At 44.7% G+C, this 20,430-nt stretch overlaps 3 protein-coding genes across 3 annotated transcripts; 2 read left to right on the top strand and 1 right to left on the bottom strand.

Moving 5' to 3' along the window:
• Window positions 1–432: 432 nt before the first annotated feature.
• On the top strand, window positions 433–2,076 carry N7473_013119 (uncharacterized protein). Its single transcript, XM_057159058.1, has 7 exons — window positions 433–501; window positions 561–626; window positions 689–825; window positions 892–940; window positions 999–1,095; window positions 1,158–1,177; window positions 1,234–2,076. Exons 1-7 carry the CDS (start codon window positions 460–462, stop codon window positions 1,420–1,422), a joined length of 600 nt encoding a protein of 199 aa, XP_057002246.1. The 5' UTR covers window positions 433–459; the 3' UTR covers window positions 1,423–2,076.
• An 11,148-nt stretch (window positions 2,077–13,224) lies between these two features.
• Window positions 13,225–13,833, bottom strand: N7473_013118 (uncharacterized protein; the record flags this gene model as incomplete). The annotated part of the gene is made up of 1 exon (XM_057159057.1): window positions 13,225–13,833. The coding sequence occupies one exon, from the start codon at window positions 13,831–13,833 to the stop codon at window positions 13,225–13,227; it is 609 nt and encodes a 202-aa protein (XP_057002245.1).
• Window positions 13,834–17,189: 3,356 nt separating this feature from the next.
• On the top strand, window positions 17,190–17,837 carry N7473_013117 (uncharacterized protein). The gene is made up of 2 exons (XM_057159056.1): window positions 17,190–17,437; window positions 17,495–17,837. Exons 1-2 carry the CDS (start codon window positions 17,312–17,314, stop codon window positions 17,546–17,548), a joined length of 180 nt encoding a protein of 59 aa, XP_057002244.1. The 5' UTR covers window positions 17,190–17,311; the 3' UTR covers window positions 17,549–17,837.
• Window positions 17,838–20,430: the final 2,593 nt, after the last annotated feature.

Below are 20,430 nucleotides of genomic sequence, written 5' to 3'. Positions count from 1 at the left end.
AGTATTATATTGCGCTTGATGATCCATTCGTCGCCACCTTACGACGTCTTGACTGCTGATGATCCTGGCTGTAAAGGCTTTTTCTGGAACACGTATTCAAATTGAGGCTCTGTTTTGTCCAAGTCGGTTCGATAGTAGAAACTTGTATCTCAGAGCAGCTCACTGACCGATCTAATTCCAACGCTATGAATTGTACGCTAGTACACCCTAGCACCGTATACTGTATGGTGACCATGGGCCGATAATGCTTGAAAATGATGTGTCTAGGGCGCATGTGGCGTGATTCCGGATGATGGGACACATTGTCTGATATGGAGATAGAACACTTGTGGGTACATTGGCAAACATCCTATTTGAACATGTTGCGTAATTGTTTGGCAACAAGGAAGTATAAAAGCACGCTCAGTAGCCCATTTCCACGGACACTGGACATTCATATTACTCTGATCATCCTACAACATGAGCGATAACTTGGCTTTAAAGCATGCTTTTGACATTGAAGTTCGTGCAAATATGATGCCATTAAAGGAGCGGCTGCTGATTCGTTAATGATGGTGCAGGTGCAGGTGGACAAGTACTCTGAGGGAGAAACAGACCTAGATCAGCAAACGAAAAATCTGAATTTTGTGAGTGCTTGTCAATCCTAACAATTACAATACAATGCCACGTCTAACGACCGATCGGTAAGACAATCGTCGGGGGAAGCATCACCCCGGAAGAGACGTTCACGCCGCGCATTAAATCGACCTCAATCACAGGGATTGACGAGGCTACGTTGAGTTACAAGGAGAAGATCTTGCACTTAAAGGTCACTGCTGAAGCACTGTAAGTCAGAGATGGGACGGTTGCTGGTTTCAATTTGTCCAAGCAATACTGATGTTTCAAATCTAGCATTGATCATGAGATGGCGTCTGGTCATGAGACAGGATTTAGGTCTAAGGTACGGCGCAAAAGGGTTCAAGACACGAAAGTGGTCCTACTGCTAAGATATTCCCTAGGTGCAACTCACGTGGTATGGCGATGTGAAGCTCGGGAAGGATGAGGACAGCATTCTTTATGGAAACTTCACGGGTGAAACGCAATTGGGAAATCCAAGTAAGTTTGCTCCAATTGTATTAAAAATACCCCAAGAATCTAATGAGAGAATACCTGTCTAGTTGCGTGTTTTCGCCTCGATGTAAGTCTCTGAAGGGGGCAGTGTTTACTAAAGAGTACAGCACTAACCTTGAGTAGGGTAAAAGCGAAGAATTTGCTGGACTTAAAAACCGGACTTTTATTGGTCAAGGCAAATTTAAATGCAATGGGAACGGGCTGCGCATATTCTACCATGTGAGCGAAGTCACTCAGAAGGGCGGCCGTACGGAATTGGAAATCATGGAATGCTTGAGAAATGAGGAATTTAGATTTCCACTCATTCAATAACCAAGAGTTGAAACGGCGGAGACAGAGCCATCTATTATGAGATAAATTTTTTGACAATATTCGAAATTGATGACTCCATTTCCAATACAGTAGCTACAAGAGTAACTGAACTCGTTTTGTTATGCCCCTTGTAGAGATCGTTTCCAATCGGTTCTACATGGTCAATCCTGATTGACTTACAACCAAATACATTATCTCCGACCCATTTAGGGGCCAGGCCGGACGCCACTCTTTTCAAAACGATGCGCTCACGCTTTTGCGTAGTACATAACATACTCCAACCTGAAACATCGAGTTCTCTGTAACCTGTGGTTCACTAATGCTTGCACCATGATCGTTGCCCCATAGTTTGAGATCCCGTTTTCTCCTTGAGAGAGGAAATACTGATCACAACTCAGGCCGTACGCGCCGTTTGCTTCATCATCTTGTTCGGAAGTTCGAAAGCAGTAAATATGGGCAGCGCGCTAGAACAAAGACAACCGTAAAGGGGCTTACAAGTCGAAGCAACAAGACGTACATTGCGGTCTTTAGGGGCAATGGGAAAACTACATACGGATGGCCCTCAATGGCCTAGTAGGTCCCATCATTTGAGGACATATAAGTGGCGCAATGATATCTACCATGAGTTACAGAATATAATGCGAAATTCGGGGCGAAAATGTTCCCTTTGAATAAATCCATCATGAGTACAAGCTGCGTACAATCTGACGCGGAGAAAGACTCAGAGGCGAAACTTGCATATCTTTCGTCGAGCATCTATTCCGTAGCCAAGTCCAGGTGTTGACGCCGGCTTTATTATCGCCGTGGTTTCTAGGAAAGCAATGGATGTGACTGTATTCGTACTACCGATAATTGTGTAGCTTACCCTGCTCTCGTGCAGAATCATGCGGGAACATAGACAAAAAATAACCAGAATGTGTCTGCTTGTCCTGAGGCGAAAATCTAGAGATGAAAAGAATGGTCTGAAGCAGTATCTGGCCGCAAATGGTGGGAGTGGACGGACCGCGTAACACCGGGCCGCTCGCTGTAATAACTCTGGGTCGATTGCCTCGTCGAAGAATCTGGTCGAAGGAGGCTCAACACATTGCCGCGTATCAGATATTGCTAATCATCTGAGGGAATAGTTAACTGGGCTGAACCGATGTACTGTGATGAATTCACAGTCGGTAGTACGACTGGGAGCTCATCTCAGGGCCAAATTCAAGTTTTGGGCTCATTCTCGATGCTAGCAGCACCTTTGCGGCCTCTACTCTGACCTCGCCAGTTTCGATCCGACCAAATCGGTAGCCCCCACTCTCTCCAACAATCGAAGCCTCGGTTGTGAAAGCAACAGCAACAGTCTACCCCAACGCCATCTTAAATTGCCTCAGCGATGCTACGGCGAATGCCAGAGATTACCGCGAGAAACTCGAGGCCGAGGATGGTATCTCTGCAGAACAGCTTCGAGACTGAAACGCCGGGCTGGAAAAATCCTTTAGCAATCTTTGGTGCGGCTACAGTTTCTTTTCGAAGGGAGCTCTTTGGATAAACAATAATGGTGTGCGCGAAGAAAGCAAGCTGGAAAGAGACTTTTCCGTCGATTGTGAAGATTCTCTCTCCCTCTTTTTTAACCATATCGCGCTCAGTAGTCCTAGCTCGTAACAGGCACCACAAGTGTCTGACAATTTGACTTCTGATTTGTGACCAAGCCCAGTATGCAATATTAACACTCCTCTCCATCAGTCCAACCCAGTGTAGCCCGTTATTTGCATTGAGTAATTTTGCCTTGCCTGATGGCACGGCTAAGTTCAATTGAAGATTTCTTGTTCTCTCTATGCTGGGCTCTCACTATACCGAGATGCTCCAGAATACTCCGTTGCTTCAGTAATCCCAGAAAGTCCCTGAAAAGAAATTGTCAAATCCTTCATCAACCATCGCTCTTGAAATATTTGCGTTGTACCTTTTAGTCTTTGTGGAATTCGCGACGGATGTGTATTTGAGATCTTCGTCTGAAACCCGCGAGTTGACGGCACATCATGTGGTACTGAGTCCAAGCCACTGCGACCCTGCAGGGTCGGGCTGAAATGACCATAATCTTGGTCAGTGCTGAATACTGGCCAAATATGATCGTGATACAACAGGAGACTCTGTACTCACAATGAGTCTGATCGTTGATGATGGGTGTTGGGAATGGTCCATTGTGACTTCATGCGACCCGCGTGCCCATGGGAAGAGATAGGAAGGATGTAAACTTAGAGCGCGTCAGGCCGATTTATATCTGCTGCAGATTCATCCATGTAACTGAAATCTCATCATCAACTTGACATTATTGCCAAATGATTCAACCTTGGGTTCTTCCGGGAATTAAGAGTGAAAAGCGCCGTTGTTTTCACTATAGCTAGTTTCCCTTTACTCGTCGTTACTGGAAGTATAGTTATACTGTCCAGAGGATTCCAGAACAATAGTGCCCATGGAGAACCTAAGACATACTGGTGACTGAGATGGCCTTTCACTAAACAGCCAGATTACCTGTAGGATTTATACATTCTGTAAATAGATGTGGTCACCACGTTGCGTACCTCAGAGCGACGTTCTTATTGTTGAGTTCCATGGATATTCTTACCAGAATGAGGTATTGTCCCTGATAATTTTGACTAAACCAACAGTTCAATTGTTCTCCCATCCAACATTCAAAATATATTTGACCAATGAAGTGATATATGAGGATTCTAGTCTTTTGTCTCAGCACTAATTGATCGTGAAACCAAAATTTGCCGTCAAAGGCCACCCTGTATCGTTATCCAGTTTTTCCAGGGTGTTCTGAAAAGAATAAATCATTTTGCTGAAGCTTTGCCCGTTGAACACCCCATGGAGTCGAGCCTTCATTGTCTAAAAAGGATTGGAAAATTTGATCATGTACAGCATTTATTGATCTATCACGTTTGGTCTCTCCAAACAAGCTAAAGAATACTGATCAAGGAGAAATGGCTTGGTAGACTTCGACTTTTTGGACAAAGACTCATTGTCAAAAGGTTTAGTGGATCACCTAGGCCTCTTGACCAGCCGAAAACTCCTGTGAAAGCCCTTTAATGGCCGCTCCAGCCCAGGTACGCATGAGGTTTGAGAATTCGCCCATGTCTATGGCAGCCGCTGATGGAGGTATCTTCCAAAAGGAGCTCCAGTCTACTGATAATATAGCAAGTACCAGTATGCAGACGGATCCAATACGGGTTGCCCATGAGAGTGGCTCAGAGAAATAGAATTTATCACGCTTCTGAAGCTGCCCATCCCCCGTGGGTATCTTTGATCCGAAGGTGTTCTGAAGAGGCAGTTCCCATTTTCCTTCACTAGCGGAGTTGTCTTTCATAGACGCTAATTCTCGGGATCTTTTGTCCTTCAAAATCGTCAAAAGCGCCTGAATATTTCTAGCAACGGCCTGAAGATTCACAATAGCTTTGTCAAGATCGTCGGTAAAGCACTGTCCATGCCCTTTCTTTCTTCGTAAATCTGACTGGGGGATTTGAGATGGCACCGATGGTGCAATATTTGACTCTACGCCTGAGCCGTTGCTACTGCGGGTAATTGCCATTGCGAAACGATTGCTGTAAAGCCTCTGGTTGTCTTCTTTGCTGTCTTCTGAGGATAATTGCCATTTTATGGGGTGGCTCTCGAATGGCAATTTGGAAGAAAGCGGGAAATTTTAGGACCCATTCGAAGCTAAATCTGGACCTGTTCCTTTTTGACGCCCACTGCATAGTGAAGGCAGCCAGGCACCCTGCTTATTCAATCTAGGCGAAAAAAAGAAGTTCATTTCGATTCTTTCACTCTCAGTCAAACAACTCCGATCGAAGGGCGAGTCCAATCAAGTATTTTTACAAGATGAGCCTTATTGTTCCACAACTTCCTATTTTAGTGGAAAGCAGGCTCAGCCTTCCCTTTCCTCTCTCCTTGGATATCATCTATTTTCAATGTCACTAAAGTCATAAACTGTAATTGAGAATAGAGGATTACGTTGCGGGGATAAGCTTGTTCACACGCGGCCAGGATCCGATTGAATAGCATCGTCTGAATAACGATGGGTTTCGCTGATCAGCAGCACCAGAAAGCGTAAATCGTGTATAATTGACATAGAGTAGCCGTTACAGATACTTTTTTTACTGAGCTATTCTGGTTTATATTTGAATCACTGTTGGCTAAGCAAATTCCCCCCCAAATACTGAGAGCACTCACACCGTGCCTGCCATCCTTGCTTGTGACTTGTATGCAGCAGCCTTTCTCTTCAACGGTGTTAGGATAAAGCACAGCATATTTCCGTCTAAAGCGAATGCGCTATTTACGCAAATGCTAGGTGCTGTAGTTTCGTACTATTTGTTCCCGGCTGGTGCACATCTGTCAAAGACGAATTAAAAATGATGAAATATTTTGGCAATCAAACGTCGGAGGGATGGAGACCCTAGTCTCCGTCACAGGGACCTGTTAGTTCACTTCTTCAGCGACGATGATGCAATAGTCCGCTGAAAAGCAGTCCCTGGCTGTATTTAAACCGAGCAGGAACCGTAGATTCTGTCTAAAGACTTATCAACTTCCCATGAAGGAATTTGAACCACTCTTTTTTCATCTGCAACCCACATCCTTCGATCAAAATGACTCAGAGATTTCCGCCGGCTATGCCAACATCCAGAAGGATCACGGTAACGGGGTATGCATGTATGAACTCGATTTATTTTCTGCAGAGTCTGACCTAACGGTAGGACCGCCGAAGAAATCCGACCTGTAGTTCAGGGCCGGTCTACGCAGGTTCCAAATGCCGAGTCAAAACTTATGCCGTATAGGCCAACAAATACTCCAGAAAGATCTTTGCCGGCCCTGCGAGACATACTTCGAGACATACTGGGGGACTGGATACCCACAAAAAGCCAGACGAATGGGGCCTGGATACGACGCCGTTTAGCGCAGCCTCCCAATCCACGATGGAGGTACCAATGAATAGCCGGGAGTCAATTTTGGGAAGCAAGGCCGCGTCGACCGCAAATTACCTCTCGTGGGCAAGTTATAGCGGATAGTCTAATCCTCACTCATGGGAATGGGGAACTATGAACAGGGTGGTCATGATTTCCTCTGGGGGATAGGTGTGAAGAATGCTTAGGAAAAAGGGTTTTGCATTTGAAGCTACTTTCACGTGGTTATCAGTCGAAGTGATTCTAGATATGCGAAAACATAGCAAGGCCAATTTGGAGCCTGTCATCAGCGCAATTAGAACCGAACAGATATAAGTATTTTCCGGCACAATGTGCCATATAAAGGTCTCTGGAAACCTGCGTCCACCGTATTTCACGAGCCACGTAAGAGGTCAAAATATACGTGTATAATACTAGTCGGGCGGACACACTCTGATCCACCGAATTCAAATATGGCTTCTCGGCTCGGAACTGTTAATGGAAATCGCACTTGAATATGATGGTATCTAAAATTGCTGCATAGTATATCGAGTGCTATTACAGAGAAGAGAGAAGGGGGGCCGAGTAGTCAGACGCGAAGTATAAGAAGTTGGAAGAAAAGCAGGGGCTTTGTTTTACTGCCTTCTCCGTAAACAAAATAATCTTGATATGGATTCAAATAAGAGATCTCATTCACCCGAATCCTCAGTTTGTCACAAAAAGGTCCGACTCTCGGAAACTACGTCAAATCCTAACCTGAACGTTCAACCAGCTCACCAGGATCCAGACATCGTCAACATTCCAGGCGAAACAGTGTGCACGTCATCAATCCAACAACAAAGCAGTCAGAGCAGTGCGGCGACTTGCTCCTTCAAATTGTGTTCTAGCAGTGATAATTCCAGTCTCCACACTTTTCACGGTTTAAAGAACTACAATTTGGAAGATATATATGACCAATATACTTCCCTACAACCAGATAATTGCCGGGGGCCTCACTTGTGTACTGATGGTGAGGAAGGCAGGGATGATAGTCGCAGTGAATGCTACATGCCGGGAAGCAAAATCTACGACGGCACCCAGGCTTCCCTACCACGGCGGTCCCTTCAGGATGGGAAACTGGCACTTGGAGTGAAACTGAACATATTTACGAATGCAAGTTGTCTAGTGAAACTAAATGGCCGGGCACCAGTGGCTTCTCGGGTGCCAGAGATGCTATGTCTTTTGTACACATTGCGTGAAATTGCACTCAGAGTTCAAGATGAACTAGACATTGAAAGATACCTAAATATTGCTGAAAACCTTGAGCTACTCATAGCACATATACGGGAGATATCGACTGCAAGGACACCGCCCGCGTTTGGTGAAAACAGCTGCTTTTCAAATGACTGTCTTCTATTTTGGTATTTTTGTCAGACAACCTATCGGAAAAACAAGAATGCATATGGCTTACTAAGCTTCTATCAGAGCCTCTATCAATATCTTGAAGAATATACCAAGACTCTCAAACCGGGTACTTATTCTCAGGCAAAGGAGGGTGCCAAAAACCTGTACGATGAGTTGTCTATACTCATAGATGAGCCAAGTCTTTCAACTTCTCAATAGCTGTTGACTGCTGTTATGTTTCAAATGGCAAACTGACTTTACACCGATATTAGTTGCAATTGCAGATCAGATTTACGGTATATATAGCCGTAGGGCCAGTTACACCGTTTGCTTCGCACGCGAACTGCCCCATAACGTAATCTGTGCTGCACGGTATTCACATAGGCTGCACGGCTTGACCCTATGCAGCTCCATTTTGGGAGTGGAAACATACGGATTCGTTCTTTGTCACCTCCTCCACGGGGTTAAACCGGTCGGACGAATATCTTCATTTTCGGATAGGCAACGCAACTCCAAATTAGGCCGGATGGGACATTCTGCCTGCCCTAAGTTCTTTGATCGTGATGTCTTAGTCGCAGACAGATCTAGCGCCATTGAAAGGGGCGAAGTGTTATCTGAGTTAATGCGGGAAGAATTTTCAGCAGCTTTCTCATTTGGAGAATGGGAATCTGAATAGCTAGTCCAAGAGATTGGAGAAGACGTTTCAGATGGCCAGGAAAGATGATCGTCGTCCCGAGCCCGAGAGAAATAGGGGTTAACCTCTTCTGAACTTATCATGGGGGATGTCCCACAAAGTTGGGACAAGCCATTTTGATTACCACTACCAGAGTATCTCTCAATACAGTTTGACCCGCAGAGAGTCGTTATATCTTCCTCATTCGTTGATAGAGCAATAGGCTGGTCCGAGAAAACTTCTAAGTGTTGCTGACCTAGTTAACCGGTTTCTAAATCGTACCTGGGTATGTATCGATAGAGTGGTCCATTTTAGACGTTTTCAGCCACAGAGGGTCAAATTTTGCGTGCCATATTTGGCCAATGTTTGAATGGGTAGGAACAAGGGTCTGAATATCGAATTTTGAGTGGCTCAACTATTCACTCAGTTTCCTCCTTGGGGGCGAAGAGCCATATTCACTTCACAAGGAACGTATATATGATGTAACTACATATAAGGCGGCGTGCCGAAAGTAGAAAATATAACTACTAAGGTTGCTGAATCTGGGATTGCACGTGATAAGACGTCCTGCATATATAATTTACCATAAGGTGAAAAGCATTTTGTCAAATTTTAATTCCTTCTTGCGGATGCATAAGTACGACCTTGATCTAAATTTGCAGCTACCGGGCGGAGGTGAAGAGATTAAGTTGCTAGATAAGCATGGACAATACATTGTATGTGCTTTGTTCTGTGCTGCATTCCTGCCTGTTATGTTTCCTCTTATGAGAGAATTGGACAGGTCTCTTGTGCCTCGGGCTTTTGTTGCAATCTCCCTGTTCACGGCAACACTGCCTACGGTCGTACTTTGTGCTCAGCGCATTCAAGAACACAGCGGTATGAGTGCACAGATGCTGCGTCAAGTGTCTTTTTCATTCCTTGTCTTGGCAACTGTAGAACTTTTTGTTGGAATGCTGTACTCATACTATGGGGCTCCTCCAGGCGACCCTCAGACAGGGGTCATTTACATTTTATGTGGATGTTACGTATTTTCGAGTGTTATCTATTTCTTGATCTCGCTAGAAGACTGAAAATTATGAAAATACGTTCCCGCGTAGATCCTAGCCCTTCTTTACTTGTCATTTGCGGTGCGTAAGGCTCGTCGGTGACGACGATGCTCTCAAAACATGCTTGATGTAGGATATTTGTCGTAGGTTCAGCTTCTGTGCTTATATCGGACAAATTCGCACGTTGAAAGGCTCTTCCATAATGAAAACATATAGAAGTGATCCGCTACAGTGGTATATCCAACGCTGTGGTTGTATAGTAGACTTCAAGAATTGCATTGTGCTACATAAGGACAGCGTTTTTGGTCGAGCCTGTGACACGCCTACCTCCGCTTGCCATGGTTCCCCTTACAGAGCGCTCCCTTCCTATTTTGATCCTAAGATATGTCAACAGAGTGACAAGCCTATCACGAGAGTTGAAAAGATCCATACGGTGATGGCCACTTATAATAGCCTAGCTAGAGCATCCAGTATGGGATGACAGCGCAGCGACTGATACTCTTTGGATGCTAGACAATGAAATGTCGTGAGCCTATACCTGTCAGTGAGGCGTCAAGTTCATTTACCGGCCACTGCGACTTGTCGCATCACAGTAAATATCAGGCGGAGCAAAAATGCCCCCACGAGGCCGACGCATATTTGGTATACTTGGTACAGTATACTATTGCCATTGAATTGTTACAAAATTCCGTAACGTGGATATCGCCGTCGTCAGATCAAAGGATTTTAGCCAGAGAAAGGGCAAGTCCAATGTATTTGTGTGTTGGAAGGTTCTCCACGTTCATTCGAGCTTGCTTAGTAGCGGTTGCACTGTGAAACGTACTGGTAAGAATAAGCTAATGTATCTGTTACAATGATATCTTGGACAAATAGTCTCGAGGTTTCAACGGATGCGATTCTATGACCTGATTTTAGTAAAGTAAGTTAACCCAGTAAATGCGATACTGAGTACGGGATAATAGGTATTGGAAGCAGCGCTCCTGTGGCCCCACCACAATAATAACATGTTTCGCTCAGCAGCATCCGAAAATGGAAATCTGCTGTTAGGACACAAGAAAGATCATCAACTCGCGGCTAGGCTTTGTCTCAATACTCGAGATCATATATGGAAATATTTGATCAATTTTGATGAGACTGTCCAGACGACAGGACATCCAAATCTAGGCAGGGCGTCAGTGAGCCATCAGCATATCCACGACACAGTAATTTCTCATCTCATCCCGGCCATTGCAATTATAGGAGCTACATGCGTGTGGAGCTGTCAACCTCCAGCCCGGCAAAACGATCCCTCCCAAACAAAAGGCGCTCCATTTTTGACTAACAAAGGTGGGCATTGCATTTGATATAAATCCAATATCCTGAGCTGAGTGGGTAGGGTCAATCCTACATCCTGCGAATTCATTATGAGAACATCAATACAAGAAATGGAGGCACAAATCCAGCATCTACGTGCTCAGATATATATCATGCACAACACAGCTGCACTGTTGAATTCACAAGTTGAGCACCTGAAAGGCATAGAAAGATTTTGGGTTAGAATGCGGGATCTCTCCTTTCGTATCAGCAGAACAAAGTGATGAGTCAACCCATGGTACAAGGACGCCTCTAATTGACTTAAATTGGATTAAAAACTTTGCGCTCTGTCGATTACAGCTTACTTCAGAATAACACACAACGGTAGGCCGCAATCAAAAATACCTGTTGTCGATGGGACACTGACGAGCCTTGTAATATGGGAGATTCATGAGCCGTGATTCGACGAGAATGTGCTTTTGTGTTTTCTCGGACAATTCGTATTGAGATATAGAAAAGGCTAGAAAAATGGGGACGGATCGCGTTTGACGATCTTGATTACAACCTCCATACGTTCAATTAATTTGAAGGGAGTAGCGAGCGACAGAGACAATCAGATTTGATGTAAAGATAGACGGGAATGTCGCAAATTAGACTGAAATTCGGTTGTGCATTTGCAACCTCGGTCGAGATCCAGGCTTACGCAGTTTAACCTACCATACGAACTCTTACCTGGTACTGCTCATTATTTCCTATGTGCTAGAGATATAAATTGAATTCATATCTTTACCACTCTAACGTGCGATGCCATGTCAGTAAAGATTGGGATCGCCGTGGACTGCATTAAGGGAACAAAATAACAGCGAGAAATTCATGGAGCAAGGATGGGGGCATTGGAGGTTCTTTAAAATAAATGCGCCGTTGGTATTAGCTACAAAGCTTAGAAAGCACGGAATGGATTAACTACTGCTGGCAGAACCTGTTGCCAATCCTACCTTGAAAGCTCATGCCGGACAAGCTGCGCTATTCGCATGCAGTACAAGCCGGGGAATTACCAGTCATGAATCCACAATTTGTAATTTGCAACTCAGGAGATACGGAGATTTGTGCCCATGATAGAATTTGAACGGACGAGGATCGTTCAACCCAGGATTACATTCCCAATCCAGCGCATCCTAACACCAAATATTTAAAAATCAATGCCGTCCTCAACCCCGCCCGAGAATGGCCCCAGGAACCCACCACGGACCTTGAATGGCCTTCTGGCATGCACAAGCGGCCATATCGTGTTCATACATTCCATGAAACCCAGCAAGCTGCTGAAGGAGTCTTATCATTTCCTGCCGCTGTGGATCAGCGGAAGACGCGCCGCTCGCTACGTGATATTTCGTCCTCGGCGTATCGAAAGTACTTGGACGAGGAAGTTATGTTCATCACGTATTACCGGCAATATCTCTCCCTTGACTGGGATGAGGTGCTACATTGTTTTAATCAACGATTTTCAAGTCGACGTCGACCAGGTTTGAAAGAAATTCAGTGTGTTTTTTATCGTTACCAAAAGCGACAGATTAAGCACCATCCTTGATCCAGAACACACAATTGTGTGCTGGGAAAAGAGGGGCGCTCTGATACCCGGAAAATCAGGTTATGGCCCCCCAAATTCACGTAGCCCACTCAAGCAACCAAGTTGCCGTTTTGCTCATTTTATGTATCGACCAGAGTGTGACGTAATCGAGAGTCTGTTACTCTGTGACGCGATGCTGCAAATGGTGCCTTAGTGTTGGAAAAAAACAATAGATATTCTCCCGATGTTAACTGGTGGTCATATCACTTTTCACAACATAGGAAACGATCTATCTGTGGTCTCTGTTTCTGCGTTTCATCTGCGTGGTAGTGTAAATTCCATCCCGGATTCTCTAGGCAGGCTTAGCAAGATGATTCCTTTCCTTTCTTACTCAGGCATCTCCAATCTTTTCAATGATGAATTTGGTGGATTTGAAGGTCAACATTGTCTCTCATGGTTCAATATCGCGTCATAATATGATAGTCGCTACGTTGCTTTTGAGCAGCAGCCTAATATCTCCAACTTCAAGTCGGGGGTTAGGTTGGGCCATCTTTGAGCCACATCGTAAGGATCGTTGTAAGGACAACGCAACCCAATCATCCCCTCAAAACGTTACTGAATATGGGGGGATAATGCGGGTATTAGGTAGTGAATTGCTCGATCACGCCCGTTGACGTTATTCTTTGTCAAACGATCGACCCAGAACACATGGCAAGTGCGATGGATCTACAACATGATACCTTACGGACCATTCCCATTAAGCGCAAGTGTCATGAAACTATGTGACTGTGTTGGTCTAATTTCAGTATTTACAGAGAGATACGCATGTAAATTCCGCTTTTGGCAGTAAGGCGTTGACTAAATAGGGGGTGAACAGTTCTACAAGAAGGGTATGCAAATGGACATCTGAATATGTGCAGTTGAGCTTCATCTATCGCTGGGATTGAAGCCTTCTAGCAGCCCTAAGAGATAATGATCTTGTACTAGCATTTTCTCAATCTTGACGCGGTAGAATTTAGTATCAGCGCCTGGTCTTGTTATGACATGCGAACTTGGCCCTGATCCAGCTTGTTTATCGGGCCCACTTTCGGTTGCTGAGACCAAAAATCCAACATCAAAATTAGGACCTGCCCAAACGATTTTGGTGAACAGCGTTTGTGATGATGTCTCACTGCCATGTTCGTCAGGAGCCCCGTTCTCTGTGAACCACTTTTTCCAAAGACGAATCAGTCGCATTCGGCCCCCGCAAAGATTCCCAACTGAAATCAACGAATCAGGTCTGCACTTGTAGATGTCAAAGAGGAGCAGGTACAGAAAGTCGAATTCATCAAACCGAATGATCTTACTATAAAGATCATCCCATTTGCCAGTCTTTAGGCTGCGACGGACATCGAGGAAAGTGTAACCTGAAAGAGTATCTGGCACGTCCGGCATGGAACAGAGAGCACTCAGAATTGAGTGTTCAAGTGATATAGGGGCCAAAACAAGTGCCAGGCTCTCGTTCATTTCCATAGTGGCTGGATCCGAAAGTACCATCTTGAGCGTGAACGGAGTGCCCGAGGAAAAATGATATCCAATGCGTCGTCGCACTTGGGAGTGCGCCACTTGTGAGAAGCATAAGGAGACTTTTGAAATTCTAATCAAAGATCTTCGTGCCAGATGGCAAAGAATTAGCTCCCATAACTATAGAAAATAGTGTGAGAAGGATCGCAAACCATCCAGGGGGTGGGGGTGCCAAACTCACCTCAGGTGGAAAAATACCTAAGCACATTATAGACAGGCCTGGTATCAATGCTGCATGGAATGCGACGGCTGTAAGTTTTGCCTTCTTTTTTGTTGGTAACTTGAGTCGACAGAGAATTTGCGATTTCTGCTTGCAGGGCTCGTCCTGACCTATAAATGTTTTGCCGCAGGAATGAGACCATTAAGGCATAGTAAGGCCTTAATGGCAAGTCCCACTCACAGTCATCCGACCAATTTCTCAGAAAGCTGCTGTGAATGATACACTATTGAGTTGCTGTCCTGGAAGAAACCTATTGCAGGGGCGGTTGGTACGAGGAAGACAGGAGCAGATTCGCGTATTGCTTTTTGCAGTCTCTTCATACTAATGAACTTGCTGGATGGTGCAGGGAAGATTTTTTGAATGTTCTTGTGGAGGCATGCCGGTTGTGTCTAAATTCCCTCAACTCGATACCGTGTAATTTTGGGTCCGGTAAATGGCACTACATGAGAGTTTCATGAAACTATGGCAGTTACATAATTACGAGCTGGTGCACAGATTTACTAGCTATAAGACATTTTTCCAGCAATGATCTTCTGCCACCAAGAGGACTCTTCTATATCTTAGGCCGCGTCCCAGGTACATAAAAGCGACATCATCATCCTTAAGGGACCACCGGTAGATCCGTAAAGAAACTTACGCGAGCAAGTGGTCAGGGAAAGAGATAGATAGATCCTTTGAGTGGTTTTTAACCTGTAGTGTCACGAAAAATTCACGTGGTGCCATTGATCGGACCCTTAATTTATGTAAATGTATGGAACCTTGTAGTCCGCGTGAATATGGCTGGCGCTGAATCCTTGGGCAGCAGAAGTTCCTGGTGCTGCTACAGTAGCCCCAGTGGGCTATAAGATACTTGGACGGGTTTTGCGTTGTGTCCGTATTCCTCTTTCTATATCAATTGCTCGCAACTAATCTTTGATGAACAAGATCCACATTCACAAAGGCGAGTGAAAGGCACTTTCGTGGAGATAGTGTATCAACTATGTGACAGCTACGGAGTACTTGGAGATAGGCCAATCAATGCAACGGAATCAAAAGGGGAGAAATTGAGTATATGATTGATTGATTAAGAAACATGAAATGAGGGTGCTCATGGGGGTTCAAATACCCATGAACTTACAGTATAACGGAGGTCCACGGAGGTTGAATATCCTGGTGCCTAATGACAACATAAATGACTGAGATTCGCCATATAAAAGTGTTGCACCATCTAGAAATCAATTGACGTTATGTTCATCCTTGTTTTGGTACGAGTAGCAACCTATTGGGGTTGACATAGTGTGAACTCGACGTAATTGCTGGTCCTGGCGAATGTACGGCAGCATGGTACAGGATGATATTTCCCATTATTGAATGGAAAGCAAAGCCACTTAAGTTGATAAAAAATGCATGCAGTATACATTCGCATCTATACCATCGTCAAGTAGTGTCACATTCAAAGCATTCACTAAAGCATGTTCGTATGAAGAGATGTGGCCATGACTTTTCATTCCTGTCTGCCTTTGGCCTGCTTCAGCTTTAATTTAACTTAAGCTCAACCCCTACCCTCCCGATCTGATATTTTCAATTATTATGACTCTAATCTCTCCTGAATGATTTTGCAGAGTCAGGATGGTGGTACCCTACGGAATGAAAAACTAGGACTTGGGAGTAGCTTTATCAATATCGAATTATTTTTAGTGAGCATGAGTTAATGATCTTTCTAAATCTGACTATTATTTCCTTTTCTGTGGTGCTTATTATTTCAGTTGAACCTCGTCTAGTACCGCAGTGCAGCTTTTCGTGAAACGATCCAGCGTTGTCCTCGGGCAATTCGTTGAAATCATGTTGAGATAGGTAGTGATGGCGATGGTGATATTCATGGGCTAGATTTTCAGTCCTGATTTCTTTCCTTGATATGGTAAGGAACACATGTCTGTGGACTGGGGTGGTGTTTGCACTTTGTCAGATCTGGGCGATAGGTCTGCGAGGACAACAAAGCTGAAAACTCCCGCGCGCAAGTGATATGTCGTTGCCAGTCCTACCTGCAACTTCCGCAGAGCATATTTCGTGTCGCTGAACGCACAACTTGCTCGAGGGAATCGGTTGAGTTCCATCTTTGATTCATTAACACAATGGCAGCGTTCGTCCGAAACGATTTTGGGACACTGTTGTCACATTGCGCCCAAATACATTCAGTGCGGTGTAAAGGATCACCAAAGACCCGGCTGAATGAATATTGAAGGTAATTCAGGTCTCGAGTCATTGTGTTCACGGATAAAGAAACTTTAGGCGAGTAGAGAGGGAATTGATTGGAAATTATCGGTTATTTATTTGACGTGGCAATTAGACCGCCTAACCCGCATTAGAAAGTAAACCAGGTAATCAATCTTGATAAGGTTAGGGCTGCAAATCGTACTTAATTGGTAAGCCCCTGAGTAAGTTGGGCGACAAAATTACCAAGTCGTACAGCCTTTGTCAGGTCAACTGTAGTAAGATCATATACATGTGACACAGATCAATGCAGAACCTGAGCCGATCAACAGCCGATTCTGATGTCTGTTGTAACCCACACAAAGACTGCTATAATCTTTCCAAAATAATTAGCATATCCCTTTCTTTCTGATCAATCAAGCGTTACATCACTGGTGAGACTAAATGTCAATAAGGGACTACGAGAACTCTTAGAGAAAGTCTGCTGGAAATCAATTACTGCATCCAAAATTGAGGTGTTGCTGTAATTTAAGGAGCCGTGGCTATCGTTTTTTTGACCATCTGGGGAATCCTCTCGGTAAGATTCAGTCCCAGCTGTGGAGTGTAAGTGACGCCCGTGGCTATATGTTGATGGTATTCAAGCAACGCTTGAGCTCATGAACGGAGAAATTCGTCATTGAAGCTATCTGAGCCGACACTTTGGGGATGGCTAGTGATTGTCTTCACCGGCTCTGCTGGTCTGACATAGACAGCGTATTGTAAGAATAGTAGTCAACATTATTCCGTGTTCAGCACCCAAGCGACGGAGAATATTCGCGGAGGGTTGTTCATTTCGAAAATCCTACGTGATAAAATTGTCCACATAGTGTCAGAATTGCTTGATATATTGTTATGCAGCTGGTGAAATGAAATATAAACACTTGATTTTACTATTAACCTACCCGACCGGCGTCTTTCTCATCACCGTGTCACCCTGAAGGGAAACCGCCTTCTACTGTATTCCGAAGCTTCCGTTTTCACGATTTGATTAAGAATCTCATTATGCCACGATTGCTGTCCAAAGTTGCCCGAAAAATGGGCCTAGTTGGAGTTCGCATCACGGTGGTGCGCTATTCTCGCGGCAAAGTACGCATTATCCAGTCGGTCTTTCCATCTGATGATTGGGAAGTGAGTGTAAACAAGCCCATAATGGTGAATTTCAGTGGCTGACGTCTTCTCCGGCAGAGTATCATCCCTGACGAAGAACATGTAATTGCGGTGGAGAAGCATCAATGGTGAGGCTGGATTGACTGTGAGATATAAAATATATAAAGGGAGTGGTTTTATTGGGGTTGCCTCACAATGTAGCCCCACGTGATATTTACACCGACATTACGGAGGGCCTCCTCCTCCTACAACTGCCTCACGAGAGTCAGTTGCTTGCCTCTGCGGGTAGCTCGTCATCTTTCACGCAGTCAAGTCTTGATTTTGTCCCTCCCACCTTCCCTCTGTACATAGAATCCACTACAATACAGACACATTGCCTCCCTTCAGCGGAGCGCGGACGGGCCCAATCTGACGCTACGGTCTACGACCGCAGCGACAGGTGACCCGTTATGGCCAAACTACACTCTTCTTGCTCCCCTTGACTGCGTGAGGTCACCAATAAAGGACACTACGTGAACTGCCTCTGTGATATAAAGTTCTAAGGAGGCCCAATCCTCTTCAATATAATGGGCTTGACCACAAGCCCCCAGAATATCCTGACCAGTCTCTTTAATCTTGATACCATCCAGCTCACTTTTTGGACCACTTCCATTTCGGAAGTCACTGAGTAAACAATCGACAGTGGAGGTAGAAATGCTGGTCATTGTCTGAGCCGTCAAACGACCACTATCGACTTCATTTCTAAGTCTCTTGTTCTTCCTCCTACCAGAGACCGGGTAAAATAGCAATGCTTTCAGTTAGGGTTAGCATTACAGCGGTCGACCCCGCAAACCAGTAACGTATATATACCCAAGCGAATGGAGTAACCGTGGTGAAATGTTGCAGAGGTACTTCTTATATCAACAGGAAATATTTGTCACACTCATAATTCACGCCCTTAAAATCATCTGCCATTCATTTTACCATTTGCTTTTCATTATGGCCGGATCAGTTACAAAACCCTCAATAAGTCAGGATGTTACAATCGCGAAGCGTGGACGTTTCTCCTTCATGTTCAAAGCTAAATAGCCATAGCATAATTCCTGGAGAAAAGAAAATACAGCTTACTGTAGTAAGGTGTCTGTAAATCCGCGTCCATTATTTTCACGTTAGTATTCCGTAGAATTTATTTCTCAGGTCCTGTAAGAGGTGATGTATCGAGCGCAACTTGGGTAGGTGGGTAATTAACTATGTTCTGAATACGTCAGCTATGGTATGATACTTCTTATGCTAATAAATTGTATCCTACGGAAAGCAATGTAGAACTATCATCACATTGTTGATATATTATGATCTGAAAATTGGCATTTAGTATGGTGCTTGGGGTGTCCCGCACGGCCGGGTGACCTAACTTCAATTCGAGACGAATAAAATGCCAGTAACAACGCAGCTGACAAGAAAATGGCAGAAAAGTCAGCGTACAGGCTCTGGGCAAAGCCGCCTCAGAACCCCGGGGACATCTAGATCACATAGACCACAACCGAGATATAGCCTCTCAGGGACTATACCTTCCCCCGGGGGCTCCACGATGGACTGTAGAGTCAGTGCAGACCTCCGAGTTTCAATATCTGAGCTCATCTGAGAATTTATTGCGAAGCCTCTAGATGATAATGCTCCTTGGATGACTCCCAATCACGGAAAATCGCATTTCCTCACATTAATATGTGTAACGAAAGTAAGCTATGCTGGAACCGTGTAGTTGTTCAATAATTCTGTGGTCAAGGAGTTCCGGCCATAAGAAAATAATCTACGCGTTTACAGCAAAATATTAATGCCAATACCACGAAGGACGGACGCAATCTACGTTACAGCGTCGTGGGCAGAATTTCATTCAGTCGACTCCACGTGATATGGAAGTGTCACCAGCCAAAATTTCCTAGTCTTTGTGAGAGTACATAGGCTCGATTTTTCTTCAGGACAGCCCGTGTCTCAAAAGGCGCAATAGGGCTACAGTAGCAATAGAATTTTTCCACCTCTGGCCGAGACCCTGCTATGCCAAACACGTCTTTCCGGGAAATTTGTTGCTCCCTATTAAATGGGTTGCACGTACCTTTGGAGCACAGCGGGAGAAGCATGTAGTCTGTAAATCCTCAGAAACAACACCTAGAAAGCTGGATATTACTGTGTCCATATCAAAAGGCCCGGTCATCTCGCGCGCACCTCATAGGAGTCTGTTAGGGGTTGCAAAGCGGTTCAGTGCTCTGATGTTCAAGTGCGAAGAACGGAATGATCTATGAGACCGAATGTTTTATTGTCATAGGCAGGGGGTGCGCCTTTGCAACTCTATCAATTCTCGGAGCGCCCAGCATTTTTCAGGAGTCTAGCATATCTTTGCTTTTGACTCGATAACACGGTCGACATCCGGACCTGCGGCAGAGTTTCTGGGTACGCGCTCCAATTTCCTGTAAACCGGCAAAATGGAGAGCGGGTCAAGATTATGCAAACATATGCTGGGGACGTAGTGAAGGCATTCAAGGCTCTAATCACTTGAGCCTCCGGAGATATAAGTCGGCCTCAAACTGCTTCTCTGAGATTCTCTTCGTTCGACTCTTGTTGCATCACGGCTCATATCTCACTCGCTGTATAGACCCAGAGGCTGGAAATGCCATCCAGCTTAAAAATGAGAATCAACACGCTGCAGCCCTTACTAAGGAAAAGGACTAACATTAACTATTCATCAATTTGATGATATTCAAGGATCAAAGCGTCGGAACTTTCGGATCCGACCGCGTACCTTTCATATCGTTTTGACAAGGAACGATTCCCTCATCCAAGGCAATCACTTTTGTTTTTATCAGTAATGAGTCCGACAAGGCTGGCATTTGTAGCCTTAAATTAAATCGATCAATGTATCTGTTTCTTCAAGTACCATTTGAAGGGAGATAATGTCAGAATTACGTATTGACTTCATCCTTCTTTCGTCCTGAGCGCTTTCCCTTCGCTGCGTTTGCGTTTGTATCTGGCCCTGATATTCT

This window comes from Penicillium subrubescens (assembly GCF_028828155.1).
Source record: "Penicillium subrubescens strain IBT 31985 chromosome Unknown utg000012l_segment0_segment0, whole genome shotgun sequence".
Taxonomy (NCBI): domain Eukaryota; kingdom Fungi; phylum Ascomycota; class Eurotiomycetes; order Eurotiales; family Aspergillaceae; genus Penicillium; species Penicillium subrubescens.
This window is presented reverse-complemented; position numbering and strand designations above follow the sequence as displayed.